This window comes from Meriones unguiculatus, chromosome 3 (assembly GCF_030254825.1).
Source record: "Meriones unguiculatus strain TT.TT164.6M chromosome 3, Bangor_MerUng_6.1, whole genome shotgun sequence".
Taxonomy (NCBI): domain Eukaryota; kingdom Metazoa; phylum Chordata; class Mammalia; order Rodentia; family Muridae; genus Meriones; species Meriones unguiculatus.
This window is the reverse complement of record NC_083351.1, coordinates 146,203,664-146,227,420: the sequence shown is the minus strand read 5'-3', so window position 1 is coordinate 146,227,420 and position 23,757 is coordinate 146,203,664. Positions and strand designations below refer to the sequence as shown.

The 23,757-nt window shown below is 41.0% G+C and overlaps 1 protein-coding gene across 3 annotated transcripts in view; it reads right to left on the bottom strand.

The window, feature by feature from the left end:
• The window catches only part of Atp10d (ATPase phospholipid transporting 10D (putative)), an 87,147-nt gene that overhangs the window by 51,819 nt on the left and 11,571 nt on the right, over positions 1 to 23,757 (bottom strand). For 2 of the 3 annotated variants that reach the window (XM_060380729.1, XM_021654649.2), the window contains exons 2-3: positions 8,559 to 8,885; positions 6,198 to 6,392 (exon numbers count right to left, since the gene is read on the bottom strand). In XM_060380729.1, the coding sequence (XP_060236712.1) occupies positions 6,198 to 6,392; positions 8,559 to 8,848 (485 nt within the window). In that variant the 5' untranslated portion in view covers positions 8,849 to 8,885. Of the gene's footprint in view, positions 1 to 6,197; positions 6,393 to 8,558; positions 8,886 to 18,907; positions 19,023 to 23,757 lie in introns of all 3 variants that reach the window. The other variant, XM_021654650.2, reaches the window with a different exon arrangement.

Sequence of the window (23,757 nt, the reverse complement as noted above, 5' to 3'; positions counted from 1 at the left end):
ATTCTTACTCAATAGAGATACAAGCAGCCTTCCACATCCACAGGCTCTGTATCTGACGATTCCAGCAACTGCAAGTCAGGAATATTTGGGGAAAAAAAAAACATCTACAAAATTTGTACAGACTTTTCTTCCTGCTATCATTTCCTAAAGAAACACATTTAGCGACTATACCACTTTTACATGGTGTTCAGCATCTAAAGACTAGTTAAAGTTCACAGGAGAACAGGCATTAGCTAAAAGCTGGTGCTGCAACATGGGACTTGGGCATCTCGGTGAGTCTCCTGGGCACTCCTACCCTCTTCCCAACACTGGCAGGTGAGTTTACTCCTGACTTTGCAGCTGCTGACCTCTGCATGAAGAACTGTAAATTTCTTCCCTTTAAAAAATATTATTTCCCATTCCGTACTTTTTCTAATACTTTATTGTACTATACCTTTTTAGTTACAGTTTATATGCATGCACACTGGGCACGGTGGCACACACTTGCAACCCCAGCATTTAGGAGGCAAGGATCTCAAAAATAAGTAAGCAAATCGATATGTTGCAAAGCTATTTATTTTCTGTTGGGTTGATGGAGATAGAATTTGTATCCACTCCCAAGAATCCTGGGAGTTACTTAAGCTGTATGATATATTAAAAGTCATTAATTCATCAGATTAAATGGAAATGCTGCCCTAGATTACTTGGATAGCTTCTGTCATCCAAGCTCCATCCGCTTCGTAAAGAAATGCTTAGTTGGAAGGGCTAAGGAAATGTAAATAAGTCTGTAACTTTACAAGTGCCTACCGCACAACATCAAATCTAACTTTAGAGAAAGGCAAATCATTTATTTTGTTTTTCTAAAATTCTCTCTACTGTCTATGCATACTACTGAATTTTTTCTGGAGAGAAGTAAGAGAAAATTAAAAAAAAAAAAAGGTAGAGGTTATACTTTGAAAGCTCAGTCCCAAATGCCACACATATCTAGAAAAGAGGAATTTATTCTACAGAAAAGGGGAGTCATAGAAGTTCACCAACAAAGGTGTGTCCCTGAACGTTTTTAGAGCAGAGTAACAAACTACTGAGCAGCAGCCTAGTTTAGTGGTGGAATAGACAAAAGACCAACGGAAAGTTACTGAAATAACTCAAAAGAGAGGTAAGAAGGCTCAGAATTAGGGTGGTAGCCGGAAAGATGAATAAAAGATTAAATGAAGACATATTTAGGTACCAGAGAAAGCCATTTCCTGACTTGTTGCATGTAAGGCACATCCAGGATGACAGAATGGTTCCTAATTTGCATCATGGGATGACAGATGATACCCTTCACCATGTCCCCGATTTTGAAAGCAACTAGTTACATCTGAGGTGAGGGAGCAAATTCACTTTAAGAAGCTTTTATGTCAATTGGGTAGCTGATGTATAATGCAAGTGTAAAATTCTTATCCAGATGTGAGTGAAGACGCAGATGTGGAAGCCCTTGGTACATAAAAGGCAATTAGCAACAGCCAAAGAATGATACAAGAGTCCTTACGGAAAAAAGACTTTAAGAAGACAGGAAAGTGCAAGAATATTCAAAAAGAAATGATGTCATAAAAACCAAAGGAGTTGAACACAGGGGTCTTCCCAGAGACTCATACTCAAGTACCAGGCATGTAGACAACCTAGAACCCATGCACAGATGTAGCCCATGGCAGTTTAGTGTCCAAGTGGGTTACACAGTAATGGGAACAGGGACTGCCTCTGACATAATCTGATTGGCCTGCTCTTTGATCACCTCCCCCTGAGGGGAGAGCAGCCTTACCAGGCCACAGAAGATGACAATGCAGCCACACCTGAGATCTGATAAACTAAGATCAGAAGGAAGGTGAGAAGGACCTCCCCTATCAGTGGACTTGAGGAGGGGCATTCGTGAAGAAGAGGAAGGGAGGGTGGGAATGGGAGGGGAGGATGGAGGGGCTTATGGGGGGATACAAAGTGAATAAAGTGTAATTAATTTAAAAAAGTAAAGAAAAAAAAAACAAAGGAGGAGAAAATTTCAAAGTGGGAGTAACACCAGTCTGAATCTACAAAGGGACCCTATTTAATAAGAACCAGCACACCTATGTCATTTGCTCAACAGGAGGTCTGATAGCCTTCCAGAAGGGTGATAACATGAAATCTCTTGAAAAGAAGAATGGAGGAGTAAGTTGAAGTCTAAGGGGGTCACCCTAGCTGAGACTCCTAGCAGCAGGGGATTTGGAGCCTGAATTGGCTACTTCCTAAAGCCAAGCAGGACTCCCAGTAAAGGGATAAGGACACCAACCGACCCCCAAAGCCTCTGACTCAAAAGTTGTCCTGCCTACAAGATATGCAGGGACAAAGATGGAGCAAAATTTGAGGGAATGGCCAACCAAAGACTGCCCCAACTTGAGACCCATCCCATGGGAAAGAACCAATCCCTGAAGCTACTTTACTTGCAGACAGGAGCCTAGCAAAACTCCTCTGAGAAGCTTCACCCAACAACTGATGGAAAGACTCAGAGCCAAACATCAGCAGAGCTAAGGGAGTCCTATGGAAGAGTTGGGGAAATGACTGAGGGAGCTGGAGGAGTCAAGGACTCCACAAAACCTACAGAGTCAACTAACCTGGGCCCATGGGTGCTCACAGAGACTGAACCACCAACCAAAGAGCGTGTATGGCTGGTCCTAGGCCCGCTACACATACGTAGCAGATGTGTAGCTTGGTCTTCATGTGGGTCCCCCATCAACTGGAGCAGGGGCCCTCTGATTCTGATGCTTCCCCTTACATCCAGTCCCCCTAACTGGGCTGCCTTGTCTGTACTCAGTGGTAGAGGATGCACCTAGCCCTGCAGTTGACTTATGTGGGTAGGTGGGGGAGCATACCCCTTCTCTGAGGAGAAGGGAAGGGGGAAAAGGGGGAAGGGCACATGAGGAGGACTGGGTAGGAGAGGAGGGGGGTGCAATGAGGATGTAAAATGAATAAATATATAATTTTTTAATAGTTGAAAGAAAAAAAACAGCTGAGTCCTCGTGAAAAGAAGGTATGTCATTTGGGGGTGTGCCCTTTGTCTCCTTTCTTCCTAGCTGTCATAAGGTGAGCCATTTCCTCTGCCATGTGAGTCTGATGGGACAGGCTGCATCACCAAAAGCAATGAGGAGAGCAGACAATGGACAGGCACTACCCAATTTGTAAGTCAAAAGAACTTTTATTTGTAAAGAAGATTCTATTAGGCATTTTATTATAGTAACACAAACCTGGCCAATCTCTAAGTAAAGACTGACCATTTCAATCACACAGAAAATACCCATTTGTTTAATAACTGGGTCTGAGGATGTCTCTTGTGTCATGAAAACTTTATGCACAGCTCCTCTCTTAAAGACAATGGAAAGAAAGCCATGTCTTCTGTATTAGTTCATTCCAACTTAATTGGAGTATTACAGAGTTTCAATGTTCAATTTTTTTTATTATTAATTTTTCATCAATTACACTTTATTCATTCTGCATCCCTCCATAAGCCCCTCCCTCCTCCCCTCTCAATCCCACCCTCCCTCCTCCCTCTGCATGCATGCCACTCCCCAAGTCCCAATGTTCAATTTCTTAGCACCGTTTGTTGTGTTTATGATATTTATCCATAGAAACCACTTTGTGACAAGCCAGATATTATGAATATGAAACAATTTTTTTTTTGCATGGAAATGTCAAGACATTTGCTACATTTAAAAGCCCCATGCTTAATTCGCCCTGAATTTTCTGGGAAATATTTTTCTTCCATAATCTTTTCAATATTCCATGAGATTTAAATTAGCATATGTAAATCAACACTGTGTGGCTTCATAGCCTATTTTTATTTCTTCTCATCTTTATTGTTCCAAGGACAATTTGGGGGAGACTCTACAATAAACATTATTTCTTTCATAGCTCTGAGCAAAAATAAAGTACCTGGAATAGAGATAAAAAGATTTCAAGTTACCCAGTCTCTGATGAAATGCAGTCATGAGGTGATAAAATGGATATTAACTGGCCAGAATAGTGCATTTTATCACTGAATGAATATGCGAATCATCTAAAAGGATCCCAGAGAAAAGGCTCTACCAGGTCTCCCACTGAGCAGTTAAAGTCTTACATGCTAATTAAATGGCTTGCCTATGCGCCAAGAAACCCTCTTGCTAACCGCCATTAACCTGCCATCATAGTGCTGGTGGCTAACCTTTACTTAGCTCTTAAAATACACTCATCATGGTGCTTTCTGTTTTTATCATTATATTCATGATGAAATAAACTGGACATTAGCTAGCTGAGCATTAGAAATCTGCCCAGGGCTACAGAGCTAGTAAGTAAGAAAGAAAAAGAAATCAAGATGATAACTTTTTAGAAAAATACAGAAATTAAAGACACATTATGGACTGTAATCCTAGTGGTGAAGGTCAACGAGAATTTACATTTACAAGACTGTATGCAAAATGCAGACGCACATACGTATTACACACAAATACACATGTGCAGTGTCCTTCCCTTCTGCTGAGCTTGGTATCACCTGGGCAACCTCAAAAGTGTCAAAATCTGGATTCTGTCACTAGGTGATCATTGCGATCTTTGATTTCTTCTAGCTAGTGTCCAAATGTCAGTTTGGTCTAGTGTGTTACCTCTCTCTCCCTAAGTACTCAAGGGATTGGAATTGGTGCACACATTCTCAGTGGCTTTCAGCTACAAAGCAGAGACATTTACTCTAAAACTATTTCAGTATCTGGTAGCATGTAACAGGGTTTTCTGTGTGTGTGTTTGGGGAAGGGGAGACTCCTTCATAAACAGCATAAAAATTAGAACTATTTTTTTTTCACTATTCAAGTTAATCTGACATCAGCTTACAATGATGAAAAACGAATTATTTCCCTTGTTTACTCAATAGATGTTTTGACTTCTATTGAGAGAGCTAGCGAAGAAGTCTAACTTATGAACAGAATTCACTGTCCTGCAGGCTTTAGCTTGACTGCCACATCTTTCAAACAAGTTTTTATCTTTGATTCTCCTAAGATTGAGGACAAGCTGCTCTGGGCCAGGCTGTTTACTACATACTAACTTACATTTAGAAAGAAGCACCCAGGAGCTGTGAATCATGAGCATCCCTGTTCAAAACTCACCTTACCTGAGTTCACTCTTGGACACACGGACTTTCTCTTTGCATACTGCCAATGAAAGCATGCGACCGAGCAGACAGGCTCCTGCATGAGCCCTCTCCTGGAGTGGCCTCCCTCAAGCATTGCTGCAGTAGGATGCCTCCGGTTCTACGCCCAAAAAGACTTCTTTGGTTTTCACAACCCTTTTCTACACAGATTACTCTTGACTTCTCATATTCCATCCAGCTTTTTGTGTCTGTTCAAGTTGTTTTTCCTGCTCTTGATCCTCATCCTGGTTCTCACACCTAGGCTGACAACTATCTTGCTGACATTAGAGGGGTACTGAACCCAGTTCTCAATCCAGTTCAAACCCTTTCAGTTCCTCTGTGAGTGAGTCAGAAGTTTGGTTTTTTGTTTTGTTTTGTTTTGTTTTTGTCAAGTTCCTCATTGACGGTTGCTTTTGATTCCCCTCTATGACTTCAATTAAATTCACTGAGGATTTAATGGGAACAGGGGCTGTCTCTGACATGAACTCAGTGGCTGGCTCTTTGATCACCTTAGGGGGGAGCAGCCTTACCAGACCACAGAGGAAGACTATTCGGACAATCCTGATGAAACCTGATATACTAGATCAGAAGAAAGGGGAGGGGACCTCCCCTATCAGTGGACTGAGGGAGGGGCATGGGTGGAGAAGAAGGAATGAGGGTGAGATTGGGAAGGGACGAGGAAGGGGGGCTACAGGTGGGATACAAAGTGAATAAACTGTAAGTAATAAAAAAAAAATAATTAATTATTACCAAAAAAAGAAGTTAATTAAAATCAGTAATAATAACTGGGGATATAGCTCAGTTATTTTATACACACACACACACACACACACATATATTATACATGTATACATATATTATATAGATATGTAAAAGATTATGAAGTCCTAAGTTCAATCCCTGGTACCAGGAGAGGAAACCAGCAAAACAGAAACAGAAAGGATAACAACAGCAGCACAAAATGGGTCCTGATCATAGCTGAGGGTAGAAGGACTAACATGCTTATAAACGATAAATGATACAGTTGATTCCTTAGGGACACACCCATCCCACTTACCTACTGTAAACTTTGGTTATTAGATTGTTGATCTGCTTGTCGATTTTGTATTTCCGGTAGTCTTCCAAGCCATCTTTAATTGCAATAATGGTTAGGACCACCACCAGAGGCAGCATAGTGATTTCCTTTTGGAAGGCTTCTACCAAAGGCACCCAGTTCAGGACCACAAGGAACAGGAAATATAAATTGGCAGCCCTGCAAGCCAAGCATGGACAAAAACGTTTTTAAAAAAAATACACAAGAGCCGAAATAAAAGTGGCAATACACTGGGTTTTTTGTTTTGCTTTGTTTGTTTGCTTGTTTTATGTACTTTTCAGATAAGTAGATACTAGCTGATTTTACACGTCACAGAACAGGGAATTAGCAAAACTCAAACAGTTATGAAGTATTGTATCTATTGAGGATATTTAGCTTGGATCATAATTTTAATAAATGTAAGATTTTTTTCATTAAGCATGCCACAGTGAAAATTTCAAATGGGATGGTCCTGAGTTATGTAACACATGGTTAAAAAAGAAGTACTGTTTTGTCTTTAAAAGTTAAAAAGGAAAACAGATTCTGAGTCAATACATTAAAACAAGGCTCAAATGATCAGGGCTTCTTGGGCTTTTATCTCTTTGAGTCTTTCTGGGTTTTGTTTCATTTGGTTTTCACATTATTCATAACAACAGTACTCAGGAAATTCTTCCAAAACTTCACTATTTTATATATTCAAATTAAAAAAGCACCAACAAGAAACCTCAGATCTGCATAGTTATCAGGAATTTTCCTTTGTCCCTCAACCATGAAACTCCTTAAAATAAAAATCTGCCCAAATGTCTCCTCTGTCACCTCCAATTCATTTTGTTCTGAAATTTTCTTTCTTAACTGTTTTTGTCTGTGGCTGAAATTACTTCTCCATGGATCACATTCAAGTCCATAGCTCATGAGAACACCATTAAGTTTTAGAATTAACAAACATAAACACCTACAGCCCTGAAGGTTATCAATCCCACACAGCATAAACTGACACCAGCATTTAAACACAGCCACCGTTCAGGAAATGTACACTGAACCTATGAAGTATAAATCTTGAGACTCTCTGGCCTCACTCCACCAGCTCGGCTGCTTTTTTGGTCCTGGCTTCCCTTTTTGACCCTGGTAAGTTTTGTAGTCATCACACCCAACATGTACATCGAAGGCTCCTCTCTTCCGGCTATTTTCCCAAAGCTGGTTTGTAACATCTGTAATTGACTGTCCTTCCCTTCATTCCCATGTCATAAGCATGGATTTCCCTGACAGCTCAGCGGGATATATGCAGCAGCTCCCTAAATGCTCAGTTTTCTTCACTGTTTCTAAGTCCTTCCATCAGCTCACCCCACTGCCTCCACGCAGGCACAGATGTGTCCTTCTCCTCTTCAGAACCATACCTGCTGTATTGAGTCTCCATTCTCTGTTCTGACAGCAATACTCCTCTGGTGAGTTAGACTGTCTGTCTGACATTATTTCCTACTGCTCTACCAACAATGACACTAGGTATCACCAGAGAGAAAACGTCCCAGGCTTCAGGAGTCTTCTATGCTGAGGTCTCTGTACTTTCACGAACAATCCTTCCTCCACATGAAATACGCTTTGCCCATTCCTGGGAGGAGGACATGCCACCCTCCATAATTAAATTGAGTGTCACATCCCCTTCTATTGCCCCTTCTATTGTTCCACTAGTAGTATGATTTCTCTTGGAGGCCTCCACTCTGGTTGATTGCACTTTATGGTAAAGGGCAAAGCAACTGTGCCCTTCCACTGTTGATACACACATTTGCATAACCCACAGAATCCGTGAGGCCAGTAGCAGGTTACGCCTGCATTTTCTTCACTAAGATCTCAAATAAGCTTTGAGAAATGTCTGCCAAGCCGAATGACATCCCCCTTTCACGTAATAATAACACCTTATTACACTTGCTTAAGAGTCCTTTTCTTTTTTCTTTTGTCAAGTAAAAAAAAAAAAATATCTGCTATTAAAATGCAACGTGGTTTAATAGAAAGGACACTAAGCAAGAGGGAGAAGGCCCAAGGCTATGGCATCCACTCTGCTGCTTATGGCCAGTGTGGCACTGACAGAGCCACAGACGGGTTTTCTATCTGCTAACACAAGGATGATAGCATCTTTCACCAACAGAAGATATCCTTCCAGCTGTAAAGAAATGTGTGACCCTAAGGCATGCTCACTCCAGCCTGGACTTGAATCTAAATTGCCTGAGATGATTATATGCATTAAGCTTATGTAGCACATGGGACTATGAAAAATGAGAGGTTAATGGGAGTATCAAGTAGAAGAACGAAGAACATTCTGAGATTTCACTTTCTCTAAAAGTACCACAGTACCTGTGAAACTGTTCAAATAAGTTTCTTGGCACAAAATTCAGTAGTGTGTACTTGGTTGTCCGTATTCGGTTATTCACGTAGGTTCCAGAAAACCTCTCGTACTCGTCTTTGAAGCACTGAAGGTGAGGAATAACAATGCGGTGCTTGCCTGCCGGTTTGGGCGTCTGGGAGGACTTGCCCCCACAGGCAAGCAGTGAAGAATAGTTGTATGGCCGCTCATCTTCATCCTGGGTTCTACCATTCATCAGCCGATGCCAGTGATGCCTGGCCCACTGAAGAAGCTCAGTCATGTCCAAGACGCAGGGAGGCCCGGGTGGCTCAGGTGACCTAGCAAACAAAAACACACTTCCTGTAAGCCTCTGCAAGCTTGTGAAAGAGAGCACAGTTTTCTTCTTCTATACCAGACCAGTGTGTGGCCTAGGGTTTCTCATATGTAATTGGGAAGGTACGGCTCATTGCTGTTTCTCCTCTTAAACCAAATTCTTGCTAAAGCATGCCCCATCATCCTCAGGAGTCCTCCTCGGCTGATTATCTAAGCAACAAAAGATGGCACTTCCAAGGCTTTTCTGTCACTGGGGGCCGCTATTTTGACTTTAATGTATGCAAGTCTCGTTGCTTCCCTGGTCATCAGCTTTCTCCTTTTTGAAACCAGCCTGTGCACACTGGCTGTCAGGAAGCTTAAAGGAGGAGCATGCGTGTGGTCCAGCCTAAGCCGAGTGGACAGTGAGAAGTCTGCAGGATCACAAACATGGCTACCTGCTCTTCCCAACTCTGTTCAGCAAGAGGCGACTCCTTCCTTGCCTGACATCTTAGTCTACCTCACTCTGGCCATGGAACGAGACCCAAGCAGAGGCTTGAAAAGCGTTGTCAGGTTCCTCGTTCTCACTGCTCCCCACAACTCTTGCACCAAGCCCACCATGAACACCCATGTGCCCGCGCCAGCCAGCAGGATAAGCGCAGTGGGTCCCCTCACACCAGCACTACTCTACATGTATGGTTGAGGCTGACCACCAACACGTTAGTACACTCAGATGACAACCAAAAACAAGGAAGAGCAGGAACCAAAAACAAGGAAGAGCAGGAGTGGCCCCAGATGAACTGAACCGCACACAGCCTCCTGCCAGACTGACTCAATCAAGTTCATGTGCTAAACTCCAATTGACCCATAATCCCGTCCTCATTTTTTTTTTTTTTTTTTTACTTTTAAGTGTTCCTCATTTTCCCAGAAATGTACTATTGAAGAGAAAAAGGCCCAGCATTTATTAAGAGTTTACTATAGGGCTGGAGAGATGGATCAGAGGTTAAGAGCACTGACTGCTCTTCCAAAGGTCCTGAGTTCATTTCCCAGCAACCACATGGTGGCTCACAACCATCTATGAGATCTGGTACCCTCTTCTGCCCTGCAGATGTACATACAAACAGAACATTGTATACATAATAAAATGCTTTTTTTAATTTTTTTTAAAAAAGAGTTTACTATATTCCGACCACACTGCAAAACCTTCTCTGTACATTATCTCTTAATATTGTATCGATTAGGGCTGGAGAAAGGGCTCAGCCATTAAGATTGTTTGCTCATCTTACGGAGGGCCAGAGTTCAGTTCCCACCACCCACATTAGGTGGTTCACAGCCTCCTATAAGGTTAGTTCCTGGAGACTTGACGCAACCTTCTGACCTCTCTGAGCACCCACATACATGTATGCATACATACACACATACACAGATATAAAAAAATAAGGATCTTTAAAAAAAAAATCACACAGCTGATTCAAGTCACATCGTCTGAAACAGGGGCTCATCGTTATTATACTTCATTTGCCTGTGTATTTAGAGGACCCCTACCCTTGGATAATGTCCCCCAAAACCCATACTCTAGGGAACGAGCATGCCACCAAACATGCTTCGAAAAAAGGCCAGGGCCCTTGATGTCCATCTTGATTTGCCAATGTTACCATGTACATATCTACAGTGGGTGTGGACTGCCCATGTTTCTCACTCGGGAAATCTGTAATGTGTCATCCAGTCATCTAAATTGACAAATTCCCAAGTGAACGCTGATGTGGGCATCTGTAGACGGTATGAAGGAAACCTGGGTTATGTTCTAATAGTGCTCTAGGCTAGAAACAGACATGATAAAGCTCTGGACCCCATTCTCCGAGAGCTGAGGGTCTAAGCGACCTATGCATGCAAATATGTAACCCTGGTGTGAAATCATAATCACAGCACCTGTCGTCAAGATTACTTAGCTGGGCGTGGTGGCTCACGCCTTTGATCCCAGCACTCAGGAGGCAGAGGCGGGCAGACCTCTGTGAGTTTGAGGCCAGCCTGGTCTACAAAGTGAGTCCAGGCCAATCAAGGCTACACAGAAAAACCCTGTTTCAAAAAACAAAACAAAACAAAATTTATTTGAGATGGGTTCTTTCCTAAGCCTCAGTGTAAGTTTATAACATGAGTTCTTATTCATTTTTTTTTTCTAAAGTACTACCATAAAAATCAGAAGCTAATCATTTCCCCTAAGGACTCAACTCTTATGACTCTGAAATCCTAAGCCATCACCCACCAACATGGGCAGATCTGCTCTGACTCCCCTTATTCTACCGACCAATATTTGAATAATCTGGTCTGAACAGTGCATTTGCTCACTGTGCGCTGGGCCTTGTACACTCCAAGATAGTACAGCTAACTGGTGTCACTTCATTGTCACATTCACAGGAAATACACTGAATCACAAATTAATGACTTAAATCCATTAGCTCTCTTTAAAACTTCACCTGAAACAAAGCAATGAAAATAAGAAACGGTAAAAACACACATTCATTTGCTTATTTTTGCAGTCCTGGGGCTCTGAACCTGAGGTTATGAACATGCCGGACATACCCTAGGCGAGCCTCCTACCTCTGACCTATATCCCTATCTGTTTTTTTGTGATTTCGTTTTGTAAGAGGGTGTGAACAAGTTATCCTGGCTGCTTTAAACTCATCTGTCGCTCAAGCAGGACTTAACTTTGCTATCCTCCTGCCTCAGCCTGCTGCACAGCGGAGACAACAATCCTGCAAACGATGGCCTGGCTCAGAAAACCACTCTCCGCAAAAAGCACACCGCCTCCAAGGGCCTCTCTTTGTCTCTGAATCCTGGATGCTGTTTCAGTATCTGCCCCCATTAGAAAAGCAGTCTTACCACTTTTGTGCAAAGGACAAGAGCAATGCTTTCGCTATGTCTGTCTTTTGGATCCTGTCCTCTAGGCCACCTGCTCAAGAGAAGTGAGTAAATGAAAATTAGCTAGCTAAAATAATGCTGTCTTTTCAATACAGTGTTTAAATGTCTGTGTTAGAAAAGCCTGATTCTTGCCTCACATAAAAACAGCTAAGCCAGGGATGGTGGCGCACACCTTTAATACCAGTACTGGGGAGGCAGAGGCAGGTGGATCTCTGTGAGTCTGAGGTCAGTCTGGTCTACAAAGTGAGTTCCAGGGCTGTTACAGAGAAACCCTGTCTGGGCAGCGGGGAAGGGCACTCAGAATTTTGTTTGTTTTTTAAGCTGTAACATTCATGAAGGGTATCCTGGGTAAGGAAGGGAGATAATACTCCACAAAGTAATCAACACTGCAGAGCAAAATAGCTAATATCACACTAAGCGCTTTTGTGTACGCACATCAGGGGCCATCCTGACTCATCTCCAACTTCAGAAAGCGGGAGTTGGTATGATTTGCTATCATTTCTGCACACTTCAAGTGGGAGTTTTTAACTGCAATTAAACTCTTATTAAGACATAACACTGCATGTCTGCCTGGTGTCCACAACATCCCATCACAATCTAAATACCGTTTGGCTCTTTAAATTTCAGAGCCATTTCCCAACAATGTAAACATAAAACTAAAGAAACATGGAACAAATGCAGGAGGTGTTAACTTCTGGCAATTCATTGTACCTCTGACTAACACCCTTGTCCTAACAAAAATACCCACTTGGTTCACACAGGCAGTCAGCTTCGCATGGCAGACAGCCAGGCAAGAACCGTATCTTCCCCCAAATCACCCGGTTTCAGAGAAATGACGGCATACTGACTGGAAAACATTTCACTGCCAATGTATGCCAGCATCTGCTTTTCCCTGTGCCTTCCCAATCTTCTTAAACTTACAGGCTCTGCATCCACTCATACATTATTTCATCCCTTCCTCCTCTCTCCACAAATTTTAGTGCATTTAGTGCATTGGGGCTGGCTCACCACTCCGGACCGCCTCCCTCAGCCACTCCACTCTTGACAGCCCAGCAGCTCAGAATCGGAAGAATTCCAGCTCATCAGCACTGTTGCCCAGTCTTTAAAATTGATAGCTGGGAACTGGCCGTGGTGGCTCAGGCCTGGGACTTCAGCTACTTAGAGAGCTAACGCAGGAGGATTACAAATTCAAGGTCAGCCTGAATAACTTAGCAAACCCTTGTCTTAAAGCAAAAACTGAATGGGGAGGGCCAACAAGGTGGCTCAGTGGGGAGGTGTACTCGCACCAAGCCTGATGACCAGAAGTTGTCTGACCTTCCCAAATGCATCTTGGTATCCACGTACTCACACGCAGACACACACAGAGGGAGATATACTCACACAGAGCTAAATAAATGTAAAAAAAAAAAAAAAAGATTGCGAATATAGCTTTGTATAGGTATGTAGGAGGGCCTACTATCTGGTATTTTGTTTATTTTTTATACAACAATAAACTTTTGTTGTATAGTTTAAAAATATACTTTATTTTTTTTTAAAGATTTGATTATTTTTACACATGTATCTGTGTCCAGGTGTGGGTTCCATGCCCATGTATAAGGTCCCTGTGGCGGTCAAAAGGATTGGGTTGCTCTGAAGCTGAACTCTCAGGTGGCTGTAGCTGTCCAGTATGAATGCTGACACCTGAGCTTGAGTCCTTTGGAAGACTAGGGGGCACTCTACACCACCAAGCCATCATTCCAGTCACCACTACCCTGTACTCTTCACAACTGAGCCTGAACATTTTCTTCAGTGGGGAGATAGACTGATTGACTGATGATTGATTGACTGATTTTTCCATGAATCTTACTCCTTGGTATAAGTCTGGGTATGTTGCCTCTCGTCTTGTTTTAACCTGGTAAAGTTATGTATTTTGAGACCTTCATTCATTTCTTTGAGATTTTTCCAATTTAGTGGACTATGTCTTTAGTTCATGTCCTAAAGTTTTTCTGAATTTCTTAGCATCTGTTGCAACACATACCTTCTTTAATTCTCTTAACTTATCTCTTCTCTCTCTTCATTAGTGTAGGTAAAATTATTGATCTAATCTGGGGTTCAAAGAACCAACTCTTTTTTCATTAATTCCTTATATTATTTTCTTAATTCACATTTCATTAATTCCTACCCTGGTCTTAATCACTTTTTTGTTTCTGTCTACTGCTTGTGGATTTTCTTGCTTTTCAAGACCTTGAGGTGCACTGGCAAGCTAATTGTCTGATTATGTGTGTGTCCATGTGTGTGTAGGTGTGTGTAAGGGAGAGTGATAAAGTACATGTGAGTGAAAGCTATAGAACGTAGAGTCAATGTCAACGAGTCTTACTTTTTAAGTGATAATTGGATCTGAAAACTTATGCCTGATGGAGAGAAGTTGTGCTCTCATGGGACGGAGAACAAAATTTTTGGAGGTAATTGACCAACTGGTAGGAATGCTTGAATTTTCAGTTTAAAACTGAAGTCCTCTGGGAAGCTCTGTGGTTTGAATGTAAAATGTCTCCAACATATTTTGAGCCCTTATCCCCAGTTGGTGGTGCCATCTTGTGTGTGTGTGTTGGGGGGAGGGGAGGTTGTGTTAAGGGGCCTTTAGGAGGTAAGGTCACTAGGAGTGGATTTGGAAGTTACTATCCTGGTCCCAGTTTCGGCTGTTCAATGCCTCCAGGTCAGTGGCCATGTGAAAAGCTCCGAGGCACACTCTGACATCATGAATCAAGATGCCCCTCCCCTTTCCTCTGCCAAGATGAACCAGGACTGTTTGAGTCCTTGAGAATTAATCTCCCCCACTGTAGGTTGTTTCTGTCAGGGATTCTGGCCACAGTGATGTGTAAATGACTGATGCAAACAGAATGACCAGGAATCTATCAGGTTTAGCCAGGTTCAGTAGCTGTCAAAATGTATTCCCTACCAACTCCAGAAAGTATCTTCTCTGAAGGCAGCCTAACGTATGTGGACATGTTACTGCAAACAAAGGCTCTACAAACAGTCCGTGCCCTTCCTACCGGCTCTGCAGATGGACATTTCCTGTTCTTCCTCCCCCTTTCATCATAATAGTATTGGTTTCAACATTCACTAATGTGTTGAAATACATATTCTGAAAGTCACAAGCTCTATATGGAAGCGAAAGTATTTATGGTGTCAATAGATCCACAGTTTCAGTCTGAGAGATGTATACACTGGACTCTTACTGTAGAAACAAGCTAAAAATGCCAGTAGGACTGGAGGGCACAGATGCATGCAAGCACTTTCTCACAAGAGCCTTTTAAACTTCCTAATTCAACCAAGTAAAGGTATGTCAGTGCTGAGAAAAAGAGTCTCATATTATTATTGGAACAATAAGCATTCATGAAAGTTTCATTAGAATCATCGAGGCTCGTGATATTTTAATGTATAGATTCTGGAGGTCACTTAATCTAAAGCAGGCCTTTTTTTTCTATTTTTTAATGTAAATTTACTTTTTATCATTTATTCACTTTACATCCCTATTGTAGCCCCCTCCCATACCCCTCCCGTTCCTCCTTCTCTCCCTCTTCCCCCCTTATTCCCCTCCCCTAGTCCTCAGAAAAGTGGAGCCCTCCTCCCCTACCATCCTACCCCAGCCTGTCAAATCTCATCAGGACTGAAGAATGCAGCCCTTCTGAAACCTCCCATTCATGAACCTTTCTCCCTCAAGAAACTTTTTTATGAGACCTCAGATATACCTGTACATAAAACAGGTATGCAGATCAAACATTTGTGGATAATAGAAGCTAGGAAATTCATTTTGAAATAGCCAATTTACATGCTAATAAGATGAGTGCGCTTGCTTATTTTTAAATGTAATGAATTAAATTTGGGCTGAGTATTTAATATGCAGTGTATAGATTATCTCTGATATTTTTCAGATATATCATAACTGTCAATGCAAAGGACACTATTTTCCATAAGTGTATAATAAAAAAAATCATTACGACATTATTAGAAATTCATTTTTAAAAAATAAGGCAATGAATTTGAGAGAGTGAGAAGGAATATATTTGGTGTTAGGAGAGAGAAAAAGGAAAGGGGAAATGAGGTAATTATAATGTTAAAAGTAAAAGAAATGATTTAAAAAAAAAGAAATTATTAGACATTCTATCCTTTCTAACTGAGGGATCAGGGGCTTTTCTGATGCTTCTGTCTGCTTTTCAGACCCGTGGGTTTCCTTGCCTGGCCTTAGTCTGAAGGGAAGTGCCTAATCTTACTGCAATTTGCTCGGCCATGTTTGGTGGTATCCCTGGGAGGTAGGCCCTTTCCTGAAGTAAAATGAAGGAGGAATGGATGGGGAAGGATGAGATGGGAGGGATGAAGAAGGTGGGGACGGAGGGCAGGGGGAGGGGAAACTGTGGTTGGGATGTAATTCATGAGAGAATAAATTAATAAAAGATACGATCCATAAAAAAAGAAAGTCTGCCCTAATCCTATGCCAGAATCTATTTAATGATTTTTTTCTTTGTTTTGAAACACAACACAGCAATTCAAACAGCAGTTTTTAAAATCACACATTCAATCGCAATATAATCCAAAAACGTACTAATCTGATATTTGCATGCCGGGAAACAATGGTAGGAAAACATCACAAAAATCTTTGGTTTCCATAATCAAGCCTTACGTTTCTATATGAGCAGAAAGTCCTCATTTAAACACTACACAAAGACACTACCTAAATGCAGTAGGCCCAAATATGAACCCAGGCATTTTGGGTAGCACTCATTGGTCCTGGATGACGCAACAGCATGCTCACTGCAAGGCACACGTGTGTTCAGAACTCAGGCTTGCAGTGACTCTGTGAGATAAGACGCAGGCCAGCACTGCCAAAAACACCTTAGGTTTATCACACAGTTGATTTAGTTTTTGATCATTGACGTTCACATACACTTCATCATTACCAATCTGATGTTTGCAACCCACACACCCATTTGTGCAACCATCCACGGAGTTGCAAGCCATGGATTAGTTAACTAACTGTGATCTAGAATCAGTAGAACGTAACTTGAAGACTTTCTACTCAACGAGGTGGTTTGCATCAAGGTACCAATAGCACATTGTTTTAACTTCTTTTTAAGAACACAGATAATCAGCATTTTAAAACAGAGACAAAGTATTAATAATTAGCTTCTCCTAAAAGGAAGAGCAACAAAGTACTGGCCACATTATTTTTTTGTCAGTTCTTCATTCCGGAGACTTGACTCCAGCAACTCTGTTTCACAGTTCATCCATTTTAGCTGGAGCTGTAGTAAGTACTGTGCTCACCATTTGAAATAATTTTTACTTTAATTGCCACATAATGGTTATTCGTGTTTACAGATATATGTCAATGTATGTATACATCTTATGAGGATTAAGTCAAGCCAATTAAATAGCTAACACCTCATGCACTTACCATTCCTCTGCGATTGGAATATTCAGATTTCTTTCTTCTAGCTCTTTCGAAGCACTCAATACAATATGGTAACCATATTCATCTCACTGTACAATGGAACATCAGAACTTATTTTTCCTATCTAACTTCACTCTGCATCTCATCAACCTCTCCCTGTTTCTTCCTTTTCTGCCCCAGGACAGCCTTCTACTCTACACCTTATGAAACCAACTTTACATTTCACGTGTCTGATCATCCTTACCACATCTTTATACATCAAAATCCTCCTGCTGTGCTGCAGGCTCACATATTAGCTGTGGCATTTAACAGCTATTTGACCCACACAAGTAATCTCTCAAATTCAGTGTGCTGAAGAAAAAATGGATGCCGTTTAGATCATGGGACACACTGTACATGAAAACTATTCTTGCCCTTACTTTCGTGGTCTGCTATCTCTTAGGCCACCCCCAAGCAAAGGCTCGGAAGCTTGTATGTTGAGCTAAAGTGCAAACTTCAAGTGCATCGCCTAGAGTGTGATTTAGATTGCTGGAGTCTAAGTGATACTCTGTTCAATGTACCAATAATACCTGGGAAGTAACCAACGCTGGATATTCACACCAATGTCACAACCAACAAATGTGACAAGAAATTGCCTCTAAACCACCCATACTCATCCCCAAACCCCCTCTCTCCCAAGGTTATTCCAACCATGTTTGTGAGCTGACTGTATTCTAGTTGTTCGGTTTCCCAAACTCCCCTGATAGGAATGCTCCAGGGCATGGTTAATCAGGCTGCCAGGTCTCTTCCCAAGAGATTCCGATCCTGGGGACCTACAGTGGAGCCCACGCATGTGTAATTTTATTAGCATCAGGATGACTTATCAATATGTTGAGACCTTAGAATAACCTCTGTCCTTCTGCAAACACTGTTCTCTCTTATTAGGAGGATTGCCATCCAAAATACCCACTCGACACACTAGCCCTTACTGAACTGCTGACCTGTTTTTAGTTTGACTAAAAAGAATTCACATAGGCAGCATGGCAGGGCATCCCCTATTTTGCCACCACTACCATCCAACACACGGCTCAGTTACTATACTTGGCTTTCTTTTTCAGTAGAGAACTTAGGCCATTACTCTCTAGTGTCCGTTCAGGACTTGGCCAAAGCTAGATGATCAACAAATTTCTGTTGATCATTGTACCCTTAGAGAAAAGTGGTAATATTGAAAAAAGAAACACAAACTCAGCACCGCTGTTTTCTCTTTGAAGCCAGGATGAAAGAAAAGATCTACATTTGAGGACGCGCGGCTCATCAATTGCGGCTTATGATTGCATCGTTCTACCATTGGTAGAAGGAACCCTCTCTGCCAGGTCTGAGAAACTCAGGAAAGCACTGTTCTCTCTGCTGTTGGGTCTATAAATTCGGTAAGCAGTGTAGCGGTGGTTAAGAGCACTCACTGAGACCAGGGATCAATGTCCATTGCTGGCACCTCTTTTACCAGCTAACTTCACTCAAGGGATTGTTGTAAACATCAGATGAACACTTCAAGCCCTCAGAATAATATGTGACCCTTTACAAACGCTAAGTAGAGGTTAAACATTGCTGTATTAGTTGAGAGTTTGTATGAATAGATGATAGTGACAACATACCCCAGATACTCATCTGCGTTTAAGTTTTAAACTCTAACTCGTATCCAGTCACTGGCCACATTCATCTTTTAGTTACCTGGCTCCTCAGTTAACGAGAGCATCTTCTAAGTAACAGCTAAGGACAGCAACACCCTCCTCCTCTTCTTTCCCAGCTGCTCCCAGGGGCAAGCCTGGCACCTGGGAGACAGAAGCTTCAAAGAATAACTTAGAGTGAGATACTTTTAAGGTATTTTTTCAAGGTTACCATTCCTAATTCCAAGATTTATCCATATTCCGCAACTGATGATTCATCATTGTTTGAATCATGATTCAATCATGATTCAACAACTCAAGGTTCCTACGGTACAGTTGGCCTGATGTTCTGCCACTGACTGGCACTCTGACTTGAGGATTAAGAAAAGCATATTTTTAAACCATTCAAAGAATCAGGCACTTCAAGTCCAAAGATGATCAAGTGGAACCAAAGAACATTTAAGATTTAGATACTTTGTCCTGAGCTAATTTCCTTGAGGCATGTTTCTTTTCCCTAGGAAATTAAATTTATGTGTGTGTGTGTGTGTGTATACATATATATATACAGATATACTACTGAAGTATACCTACATTTAGTGCCTATTACAGTTACTTACTATACACAAATCACTTAAAAACACGCTAAGTTCTCAAAACTCCATTTCCCTTGATGAATGCTTAATTTGGCATGTTGGAAGCAGGAAAGATTACCAAAGGTAAATACAGGATAATGAATTCTCTCGGGCCCAGTTAGTACTTAAAAGTTTTGGAGGTCATCACCAGCCAACAAACAACTTCAAATACACACATGAGGTCATTTGTCTAAAAGACAAACACAGGTTTACACATAGTTGTTTCCAATTGTCTTTCTCAGCATGTACCTGAATTTCTTGAACCTTGGCTGTTTGGTTTCCGACCCAGGGGTTCTGGGATGGAGCTCAAAACCAAGAATATCTAACAAGTTAGCAGGCAGTTCTGAACATGCTATCTCACACATTGTTGGGAAGCCCAGTTCATTTAAACATAAAATAAAAAAATATATATATCTTGACAGTTGATACAAACAGAATCTCATGGACAAAGGCTGAAATGAACCAAAAATATAGAAAGGTCAAGTTTACAAACACGCACCACAACCAGGCTAGTGGAATTTAAAGATTAATTCTTTCTGTGGACTAATGTCCACTACCGTACCCAAAAGCTTGGCAAGGAAGAATGATGGATCGTCACCTTGACAGAATTATAGCTTTCTTCACAACCCACCAGCCCAAATGTCATCAGAGAGACTTCATCCAGCACCTGATGGGAGCAAATGCAGAGACCCACAACCAAACACTGGGCAGGGCTAAGGGAAGCCTGCAGAAGAGGGAGAGGAAGGATTTTAGGAGCCAGAGGGGTCAGGACACCATGAGAACAAAGACCACAGAATCAACTAACCAGGGCGTAGAGAGTCACAGACCCTGTATGGGTCTGAGCTAGGTTCTCTGGCATACATATTATGGTTGTATAGCTTGGTGTTTTTGTGGGACTCCTAACAGTGGGAGTGACTCTCTGACTCTTTTGCCTGCTCTTGGGACCCTTGTCTTCCTACAAGGTTGCCTCATGCAGCCCTGATATGAGTATTTGTGCCTAGTCTTATTGTAACTTGTCATGCTACATTCATTGCTATCCCTGGGAGTCCTGCTCTTCTTCTGAAAGGAAATAGAAGAGAAGATCTAAGGGAGATGTGGGCTGAGGCCTGGGATGATTGGAGGGAAAAGAAACTTTGGTCAGAACGTAATATACGGGAGAAGAATAACAAATAAGAAAGGAAAAAAGATTCACCTTTACAGAACATTTGTTAAGTAAGCAAGTCATCAAAATGGTTGAATAGTTAAATGTTAGGGACTCAACTTTCTGTCAAAGAACAAAGTTTAAAAAAACAAACAAACAAACAAACAAAAAACAACAAAAAAACAGTTCAGGGTCTGCTGAGATAATTCCAGGGTTAGGAAATGGGAGTTCCTGTAACCAAGATCAGACAGCTCACAACCACTAGTAAACTCCAGCTCTAGAGGATCTCATGCCCTGGCCTTCCAAGAGCTCTGCACTCATATGCACACACCCATACACACAATTTTAGAATAATAAAAATAAATTTCAATTTAGCTTTGAAAAAAAAAAAAAAGAAAGAAAACACTAATGAAGCATGAAAGTTTTTCTTTGCTCCTAATCCTATTTAGTATTGAGAATTTTACAGCAGTCTCCAAATATGAAACGGGAATTCTTTCATAGCAGATTTATCTCAGGAATGTTTCACTGGCTGTACATCTGAGATGGCCACGCCGGAAGCACAGGACATCCTGGTAAAACTTGAGCTTGCTCCAACCTATGTCATCTATGACCCAATTCGCTAACATACTTTACAAGAGGCTTAGCTCCCGAGGAGACAGATTTTCTATTTTACGTGCCATGGGAATGACAGGAAGATCACTTCCTATCTTTGTGGGTTTCTTTGCTACATGAGGTACCAAGATAATTTACTGGCATGGCTCCCTTAGCAGTGAATGTCTTGTTACTTACAAAAGTGGAGTTTCTTTCCTTGACCTCAGGTATTCTTTAGGATAGAAGATAAGCATAAAAAGTATCTGGATGTATCTTACGTGGGGTTTTCTGATGACAAAAGCTTATTTCACTAGAAAGTGGTAGTTCTGGAATTGTGAAGCTATATCATCTGTTTTCCACACCAGGTAAGTAAGTCGGATCTCTTGAATGAAGTAACTTTGGACTTTTGAATGCTACCTATACTATTTCTTTGTATTGAACTTTTTGAATTAAATCCCATGTCAGCATGCATATCCTACAGTTTAGGTATAGACATGAGGCCAGGCTAGGTTGCTGCCTCACTGAAACACTGCCATAAGGTAATTACTTTTTATTACGGGTGATCATTATCACGGAAGGAGGTGTTAGGAAAGGTTATAAAAAGCTAAGTCATACTTTCACTATACCTCTAAGAAATAAATGTTTATGGTAGTTTGGTCATTTTTTTAAGGGCCCTAAATAGGAAAAGGTCAACTCGGATCACGAACATTGCCCTCATATCTTGTTAGAAATGGGCGCTTAAAACTAAGTCCATTCCCAAGTCATTTAGCAGGCACGTCCTGAAAACTCACCACAAGCCAGACACCATGGGTGAAGCTTAGAAAGAGACAGAAAAGGCTCTGGTTCTCCATCACAGAACTCTCACTGAAGAAAGCAGCTGAAGAAAGCTCCCACCCACCACAGCACACACACACGAAGAACGTCATAAAAATCAATCCCATATTTATATATCCTTAATAAAGGATCAAATTAGGCCTTTTAAATACAACATGTTTATTTTGAAAAGGGCAAAGGAACAATATATAACTAAAATATCTACCAAAAAATACTGTTTTACACTAGAAAAAGTATTGATTTTTACAGTTTTCAGACACATTACATAAAAAGTTTTTTCAATTCTCTAATGTGAATATCTATTTATATGTATAAGTATATATAATATATAAGTGCATATTTACTTATATATATTATATACAAAATATATATTTCTGTGTATCTATATTACTCATGTACACATTTATACATGTTTATACCATTTATACATGTAAATGTATTAAATGCATATATAGCATAAAAGTATAAACATTTTTTTAATCTGTCTGTGTGAGATGCTGAGTTTTAAAATAGCCACAGCCTCACACATGCTGGACAAGTATTCTACCATGGTGCTATATCCAAGTCAATATTTTATGTATACACATTTCTCTCTCTCTCTCTCTCTCTCTCTCTCTCTCTCTCTCTCTCTCTCTCTCCAGGGTTTCTATGTATAGCCCTGTCTGCCCTGGAACTCACTCTGTAGAATGGGCTAGCCACAGAAAGTTTAAAATGTTATGTCAAATATATTATAGCCAGCTACTAAGAATCATGGCTTAGCCCACTTTCAATGTGCTCAGAACACTTACATTAGCCTAAGGTTGGGCAAAATCATCTAACACATCTATCTCTCAACACAGCGTGGACTATCTCGGTGATCTACTGAAGACCTGTATGCACAGAACGCTGGCAACATGACAGCACCCTGTGAAAGACTAGGCCCTTATCCATGTGATTGCATGGTTGACCAGGAGCAGCTGCTGCTCTGGCTTGGTGAGAGAGAAAAAAAACTAAAGTTCAAATTCTGAAGCACATTATAGTTTCTACCAAATCTGTATTGTTTTGGTATCAAGTCACAGACAAAAAAAAAAAAATTATAGTTTTACCACCATATGTTGGGAACCATTAGCACATATTAACAAATACATTTATTAGAGAGATGGGTGGGGTGGATGGATGATGGGTGAATAAACATAGATGGTCCCTTCAGACTCAGAAAGTTCAATGCTTCTCTTCTTCAATCAGCCTGTTACATTTTTGAAGGGATCTCATCTCTAAATGAGTCTCCTTTGGTGGATACTAGGGTCAGTCAGCTCGAAGAGAGGCAGGTATGCCAGAGGCATAGAGGCCCATCCTTGTGTCTTTACAATCTCATCCATATTTATAAATGACTTAGTTACCTTAATCAATTTTGAAAACTGAATAAACATACATTGAAACACCAACAGCAGCTTTTTTAATACTATGTTTTGCTTTTGGTAATCTTCAATGTCTTTACAATACTATGCTATTAAAATAACAGACTAGTATATTTTTGAAATTTGGCTTTTCAGGATTAAAAAGATATTAATATGTGATATATTAACACTATAAACATGATATCATAATTAATGCTCAATACTTGCCATGATCTGTGCTGGAAGACTTATTTAAACATTTGTATTTGTTAATTTCAGAAACATTAGATGTGGTCAGTAGATTTCTCACAAGCACTTGAAATAAGATCCAACATATGTA